At 45.6% G+C, this 8,573-nt stretch overlaps 1 protein-coding gene across 1 annotated transcript in view; it reads right to left on the bottom strand.

Annotated features, from left to right (window-relative positions):
* Positions 1 to 2,685: 2,685 nt before the first annotated feature.
* The window catches only part of LOC143291413 (uncharacterized), a 15,827-nt gene continuing 9,939 nt past the window's right edge, over positions 2,686 to 8,573 (bottom strand). Inside the window, exons 5-8 of the mRNA XM_076601252.1 lie at positions 7,788 to 8,061; positions 6,830 to 6,958; positions 3,463 to 3,535; positions 2,686 to 2,884 (exon numbers count right to left, since the gene is read on the bottom strand). Of these exons, the coding sequence (XP_076457367.1) occupies positions 2,686 to 2,884; positions 3,463 to 3,535; positions 6,830 to 6,958; positions 7,788 to 8,061 (675 nt within the window). The remainder of the gene's footprint in view (positions 2,885 to 3,462; positions 3,536 to 6,829; positions 6,959 to 7,787; positions 8,062 to 8,573) is intronic.

The following is an 8,573-nucleotide window of genomic DNA, read 5'->3' as shown; positions in this document are numbered from 1 at the left end:
TATATACCGCAGTAACCATGAGGCTCACCGGGGGACAAAGCAGAGAATAAACGAAAGTGAAAAAAAAACCCGTTCAGTAATTTTTTTTTTCAAAATAAATATTATCCTTTTCTAAACAGCTTTTTTTTTTTTTTTTTTGGTTAAATTTCCTTTACTTTTCTTGACACAAAACTAAATGCATTTCTTCTAGGGGGCGGACAATTTTACAAAGACTGTGTAATTTTTCGTGTATGTCTTCAGAAAACATTCGAACAACATTTGTTATGTTTCCGTCAGTGTGTGGAGGTTTATGAAGGGCAGTATCGTGTGTCGTGTTCTTCGCTGATAATGAAGTGTTGTGCAGTGAAGGCGTTGTTTGGACTGTTCTTCTTCCTCGTGTTTGCCGTTTTTCCAGTAAGTTAATCATACTCTCTCTCTCTATATATATATATATATATATGTGTGTGTGTGTATGTGTGTGTGTGTGTGTGTACGTGTGTGGTAAATCTTATATTTATCTGTGTAGATGTACATTTATTTGTATGTGTCTTTTGTGGATGTATGTTCATATATTTTTGCACATACACACACACACGTATTATATTGCTAATTTATTTTATCTCTCTCCTCCTCCATCTTCTTCTCCTCTTCATTTTCCTCCTATATCTCCCCCTCCTCCTCCTTTTTTTCCATTGTTGTTTTTTGTAACAGTCCCTCTTCGGACGAGTGCAGATTGCACTTTGGGGGTCCCATTGTCTACAGTTGGGCTAACAGCAAAGTGAGTGTTGTATCATCAGTGGTTTCTCCACTGCGATGGGAAATCATTTTCAGCTTAGTCTTTTGTGAAGGACTATTGACTCTCAAACTAGGAGGCAAAATTGCACTGGGTCTTAGTGCTGCAGCCTTTGGGGCTAGCTGGCCTTTTGGGAACCATCCCAACGCCGGTTGTCCTAAAACCCTATTGGCCAAGAGAGTGGGGATGTAACTTGGGCAAAACACTCTCCACTATGATCAAATTCCAGCCCAGATAGTCGGGACAGCAGTGGACTGGAAATGCACCCACCCCCACACCCCACCAATAATAATAATAATAATAAAATAAAAACGAATAAAATATATATATATATATATATCCAACCAAAAACGAAAGGCAGAAAAGGAACGAAATGGAAATACAAACTGTACCAAAAGAAGATAAAATATTGACTGACGCAACATCTAGACATATCGTTTCTCACATTCCATCTCGCCTTGACTACTGTAACTCTCTATCGTCTGGTTTGCCTGCTTCATCCATTCAGTCCCTTCCGCCGCATACAAAATTCTGCAGCCCGACTCGTCCTCAGACAGAAAAGATCTGAGCACATCACTCCTCATTTACAACATCTCCACTGGCTCCCTGTCTCACACAGAATAAAGTACAAGATCAGCACTCTATGTTATAAATGTATTCACAAATCTGCCCCTTCCTATCTCTGTGGATGCCTTTACCTCTACACCCCATTTCGCTCTCTACGATCGGCTTCGGATCCACTATGTTTACGCATACCCAGATTCAAACATTCGCCTATTGGCCGCCATTCTTTCTCTGTCTCTGGACCTTGCAGTTGGAATGAACTTCCTCTTTTGCTTCGTCAAGTCTCCACACTCAGCTCTTTCAAGCCTGGCCTTAAAAGCCACCTCTTCCCAAAACAGCCTCCATTCCCTGCCTCTTCCTTGTCTTCAGTTTCTCCAGTTTTAGAGTTATGCATGCGTGTGAATGACTGGTGCGAAAGCGCTTTGATTTGTCTCTGCTCAAGATTCAGCGCTATATGAATACCATTATCATTATTGTAATTATTATTATTATTATTAAAGGAATGAAAAGAAAGAAAGAAAGAAGGAAGGAAGGAAAAAAAGAAGAAAGAAAGAAAGAAAGAAAGGGGAAAAGGGACTATGAAAATGGGTCAAAAAGAAAAAGAATAGTGCAAACAAATCAAATAAATAATGATAATAAAGATGATGGTATGAATTTTTATTGCGCCTATCATCTAAATAGGGTCCCACGCGCTTTACAAAAACGGGTATATTGAAAAACACACACACACACACACACGTCTAATATCGCTCAAAGTAAAAAAGACGTTAAATAGAAGAAACAACAACAACACACACACACACACACACACCCTGCAAGATTTTGAGGTCAAGTCACGCACCCACACCAACACACTTACGGCAAAAAAAAGAAAAGAAATAAGTGCATACATACACAATTCTTATAATAACAAAAACTAACAATTACAATAACAACAATAATGTAGATTTTTAAAATTTTATTTGCGTCTGTTATCTCGATAGGGCCCTAGGCGCTTTACGAAAAAAAAAAAAGAGGTACATCTAGAAACACACACAGACACAGACAGACACACACGCACGACACACACACTGACACACGATATTACACACACATCGACTCGTCAGGACAAGTCACACACACACACACACACATACGATATTACACTCACATCGACTCACACACACACTCATTCACACACGATATTACACACACATCAACTTGTCAGGTCAACTCTCTCTCTCTCTCACACACACACACACACACGTGTACCCCATACCCACACATTAGACCCATCCCACCCATCCACCCAAACACCCCACCACCACCACCACCCCAACCCCCTCCCACACACACACACACACACACAACTATTCCACAGCTGAGGCGGTGCTTTCGTCAACATCGCTGGTCAGTTCTGAGGTGGTGGTCTCAGCCGCCAGGCTGGACTCCTCCAAGCTGGACTCCAGGTCAGGCTTGACGACGGGCTTCTTGCCGTCTGTGGTTTTCAGTTTGGCCAGCAAGGTGTCGGCTATCTCCCCCTCCGCCGCCTTGTCCGCCGGGAGCAGACTGAGTAGACGCAGACGCACACGCACACACACACAGACGCGCGTACAAACACACAAGCACACACACACACACACAGACACAGAGAGTTAGAGGCACAAACGCGCACGCACGCACGCAAGCACGCACACACACACACACACACACACTGGCGCGCGCGCACGCAGACGAGCACGCACACACATACATAGATGCGCGCACGCACACACACACACACACATACACATGTACATACCACACACACACACACACACACACAAACACGAACGCAAATATGCACATAGAGCGAGAGAGAGAAAGAGAGAGTGTGAGACAGACAAACAGACAGACAGACAGACAAAGGATGAAAGAAAAAAGGGGGTCAGAGACAGAAAGAGACAGAGAAACAGACAGGGAAGTCAGAGACAGACAAAGGAAGAAAGGTAGGGGAAAAAAAGGGGGACAGACACAGAGAGAGGGAGAAAGACAGACAGACAGACACAGAGAGAGAAAGAGGGAGACAGAGAGGGGCGGAGAGACACAGAGAGAATGGGTTAATAAACAGACAGACAGACAGACAGACAGACAAAAGGAGTGTCTACCTTTTCCTCTTTTCCACGACAATGGCCAGATTTTTCCGCCTTTCATCCATGCTCTGTCGTCTATGTAGTATTACTGAGCACACCAATACAACTCAAAATAATCAAAGACGTCAGTCACTGAATCACTTTATAACACACATAGCGTATCACGCCACGAGCACACATAAGCAACACACACACACACACACACACACACTCTCTCTCTCTCTCTCTTAGTTTTACTGTTGCATGTAAGGACCTTGCAAGCAGAGCGAAATATGCGCTTTTCTGTATCATGCAAAAATTATCCAGTTTAGAAAATCAATCTTTTGGATTGTTTATGAAATTATTTGACTCAACCTATTACACAATACGGAGCTGAAATTTGGGGTCTTTACGAATCAGCAATTCACTGTGAAAAAGTTCATTTATTAGCATTAAAGAAATTTCTTGGGGTGACTATGAAAACACCTAATGATTTAATCTATGCTGAAACTAATCGATATTCGATATATTTGAATTCGATTATCAGATGTATTTCTTATTGGTTAAAAATAACGCGAATGGAAAACGTAAGACTGCCAAGGAAAGCCTACAACATGTTACATGATTTGGATAATAGAGGTAGAACTAACTGGGTGTCAAAGGTGAAAATAAAACTGCATGATTTAGGCTTTGCTTACGTGTGGCTAAATCAAGGAGTAGAGGATATAAACAGATATCTACGTACACTTCGATCGAGACTAATCGACTATCGTTGGCAGGAATGGTCGAGCCATATCCAAGATAGTAATCGTTTTGATTTTTATAGACAGATTAATTTGAGACATACGGTACCAGTTTATTTGGCAATGAATATGAATAGACATTTAAAATGTATCATGGCAAAGCTTAGATTTGGAATTTCTGATTTGTTTACGCATTATTACCGTTACAGGCAACATAAAGATAGTGACCTTATTTGTACTTTATGTAAAAGTGCAACGGAGAGTGAACTCCACTTTGTACTTTGTTGTCCTGTGTTAAGTGATCTCAGAAATCAGCTGATACCTTCAAAATTTCATAGGCAACCCTCCTTGTTCAGACTGTATTTGCTTATGTCATCCACTAAGGAACACGTTAATAAACAGCTAACAATTTACTTGTATAAAGCCTTAAAGATTAGAAATACAATATGCAGTTGAGTGTGTGCTAGTTTTCCGCTTTTTTGTTATTATGTGTGAATAAGACTAAATGCAGATAATGACTGTTTTTCTCATTTTCAGGTTACAACTGTGTTATGTTACATATCTGAATATATTACCTCTGTAATATTTGTTTACACCACCCCTTCATGAGGGGCCATGGCCTATATTGAATAAAACATCCGTATCCGTATCCGTATCTCTCTCTCACACACACACACACATACACACACGCGCGCACAAATACGTACACATGTCCTCATGCACACACGCACACGAACACACCTTCCTTATCTTCAACTCACACACAAACTCCTCGCCCGCACACACACACACACACGAAGAAACAGAAACGTACACATACACCCCCACGCTAACACACTTGACCACAAAAGATGTGGAGTGATGGCCTGGAGGTAACGCGTCCGCCTAGAAAGCGAGAGTATCTGAGCGCACGGGTTCGAATCCTGGCACAGTCGCCAGTATTTTTTCTCCCTCCACAGGACCTTGAGTGGTGGTCTGGACGCTAGTCATTCGGATGAGACGATAGACCGAGGTCCCGTGTGCAGCATGCACTCAGCGCACGTAAAAGAACCCACGGCAACAAAAGGGTTGTCCCTGGCAAAATTCTGTAGAAAAATCCACTTCAATAGGAAAACAAATAAAAAATTGCAGGTAGAAAAAAAAGGGTGGCGCTCTCAGTGCAGGGACGCGCTCTCCCTGGGGAGAACAGCCTGAATTCCACACATGATATGTTGTGACAAAAAAGAGTAATACAATACAATACAATACAATACCCGTATTAACACACACGCAAACACTCGCACACGCATGCACACACACACACACACACATACACACTTATACCTAAACCCCCCACCCACCTACCCTGCACACACACACACATACATAAATTATCCCATCCCACACACACACACACACACACACACACCTCACATCCCCACACATGCCTTACGCCCTCCTACACACACACACACACCTCACATCCCCTACGCCCTCCTACACACACACACACACACTTCACATCCCCCCACATGCCTTACGCCCTCCTACACACACACACACACACAAACACACCTCACATCCCCCAACATGCCTTACGCCCTTCTACACACACACACACACAGACACACACACACAAACACACCTCACATCCCCCCCGCATACCGTACGCCCTCCTACACACACACACACACATACATCACATCCCCCCACATGCCTTACGCCCTCCTACACACACACACACACACACACACACACACACACACCTCACATCCTCCTACATGCCTTACGCCCTCCTACACTCACACACACACACACTCACACACAGACACACACACACACTGCACTGACCTCCCCACCCCTACCTACCCCCCACCCCCACCCCCCTGCGAAAAAAACAACAATCGCAAACTGAGGTGGTATCATCATAAGATCAACAGGACTTGCAAAGACGATCCTGCAGGGAGGGAGAGAAGGAGAGGCAGACAGAAAAAGAGATGGGAAGACAACGTCCCAGAATGGACAGGTCTCGGAGGCTGAGCAAGGGAAGCAGAATACAGAGAAGGGTGGAGGGAGGTGGTTGACAGGTTATCTTGCGGGGCCCTTACAGTCATCTAGACTAAGGGACGAGTGAAGTGAAGTGACAGTTTCAGTTTCTCAAGGAGGCGTCACTGCGTTCGGACATATCCATATACGCTACACCACATTTGCTAGGCAGGTGCCTGACAGCAGCATAACCCAACGTGCTTACTCAGGTCTTGAGTGCATGCTTATGTATTTGTGTACCTCTATCAGAGTGGATTTCTTTTTGACATAATTTTGCCACAGGACAACACTCTCGTTGCCATGGGTTCTTTTTTCAGTGCGCCAAGTGCGTGCTGTACACGGGACCTCGGTTTATCGTCTCATCTGAGCGACTAGACGCTATGTTTGATTTTCCTGTCAAAGTTGGGTGAATAGGGCGAGAGCGGGATTCGAACCCACACCCTCACGGACTCTCCGTATTATCAGCTGAGCGCCTCAACCATTCTGCCACCTTCCTCCTATGACAGACAAAGAGATTGCAAAATCCCCAAGAAACAAAAACACAGCTCGAAGACCATCTCAGCCTCCCCACCCCCCCGCCCCCCACCGACGCCCTTCCCCCACCCACATCCAGCCCTACACCCCCACCCACTCACCTTGTTGTGCTTCTTTCTGACTTCGTTTCCGCCTGCTGAAAAAGATGCAGCAAAAGCCCAGGGCACAAAGGATCGCCACCAACCCAAACACTATCCCTACCAGCGCCACTTTGCTCAGTTCCAACGGCGCTGCACACACACACACACACACACACACACACACACACATATGTAAACACACACACACATGTGTAACACACACATACACACACATATGCAAACACACACACATACACACACACATAAGTAAACACACAGACATACGCACGCGTGCACATGCACACACGCACACTCACAGGCAACACACACAGACACATGCATCCAAAGCATTAACAGCGGTGTTCACACACACACACACACACACACACACACACACACAGAGAGAAAGAGAACAGCCCTACTCAACAAACAATCCTGCCTCTATCCACACACACACACACACAAATATATATATATATATATATATACATATATATACATCTATATATACATATCTATATACATCTATATAGATATATAGCTGAGAGAGACATACGTCATTCACCCACTTACACGCACACTTCACCCTCACCAATCCCCCCCCCCACACACACACACCTTCCCTCCCAAACCCCACCCCCCACACACAATCCCCCTCTCCTACCCCAACCCCACCTACCTCCTCTCCCAAACCCCCCCCCCCCCACACACACACACACCCTCTCCTACCCCAACCCCACCCACCTCCTCTCCCAAACCCCACCCCCCACACACAACCCTCTCTCCTAACCCAACCCCACCCACCTCCTCTCCCAAACCCCACCCCCCACACACAATCCCCCTCTCCTACCCCAACCCCACCCACCTCCTCTCCCAACCCCCCCCCCCCCACACACACACACACCCTCTCCCACCCCACCCCAACCCCACCCACCCCCAGAAAAACAACAACAACAACAACAACAAAACCCACACCAACATTTTTTCAGAAAGTTGGGTATGGAGACGCTCTGGGCGGACTGCTCAAAGTCCACCTCCTCCAAGTCCCCGCCCTTCATCCGGCGCAGGTAGCAGCGGTAGTCCCTGGTGGCGTCGACCTTGGTCAACACCCGGGACAGCATGGAGGAGCGGCGCCAAAAGCACGACTCCTTCTCGGGATCCATGGGCTCCGACACGTCCTCGGCCTCCCCGTCGTAGTCCTTCCACGTCTTGGCCGCCGTTGACCTGTCTCGGTACTGCCACACCCACACGATCTGCGGGAAAGCGTGGGAAGAGACGACTTGATAATGATAGGGAATGTGTGCTGCCTGCTTTCGTGGCGGACTTTTCGTCGCTCACAGAGCGAGAAGTAGGTCATATGACGTCCTCCCATACCCACACGATCTGTGGGTTGGAGGTGGGAGGGAGGTTTGGCTAAGGGTGAGGGGGCGGGAGGTGTGGGGGAGGCGGATGGTGGGGAAGTAGGGTGGTAGATGGCATAATGATGATGATGTTGATAATCATCATCATTTTCGCCGCCATCATCACCATGCCGATGGTAACAATGACGAGGATGATGATGATGATAATGATGATATCACTTCTACTAATAGTAATAATGATAATGAGAAGAAGAAGAAGAAGAATGATGATATCACCACTACTGCTGCTACTACTACTACTAGATATAACAACAACAACAACAACAGCAGCAGCAGCAGCACCAGTAACAACAACAACGATGATGATGATAATGGTAATGTCATAGTTCCTCCACGTCTTGGTG

The sequence above is a fragment of the Babylonia areolata genome, chromosome 17, assembly GCF_041734735.1.
Source record: "Babylonia areolata isolate BAREFJ2019XMU chromosome 17, ASM4173473v1, whole genome shotgun sequence".
NCBI lineage: Eukaryota > Metazoa > Mollusca > Gastropoda > Neogastropoda > Buccinidae > Babylonia > Babylonia areolata.
Note: the sequence above shows the minus strand (reverse complement) of the source record. Positions and strands in the feature narration are given on the sequence as shown.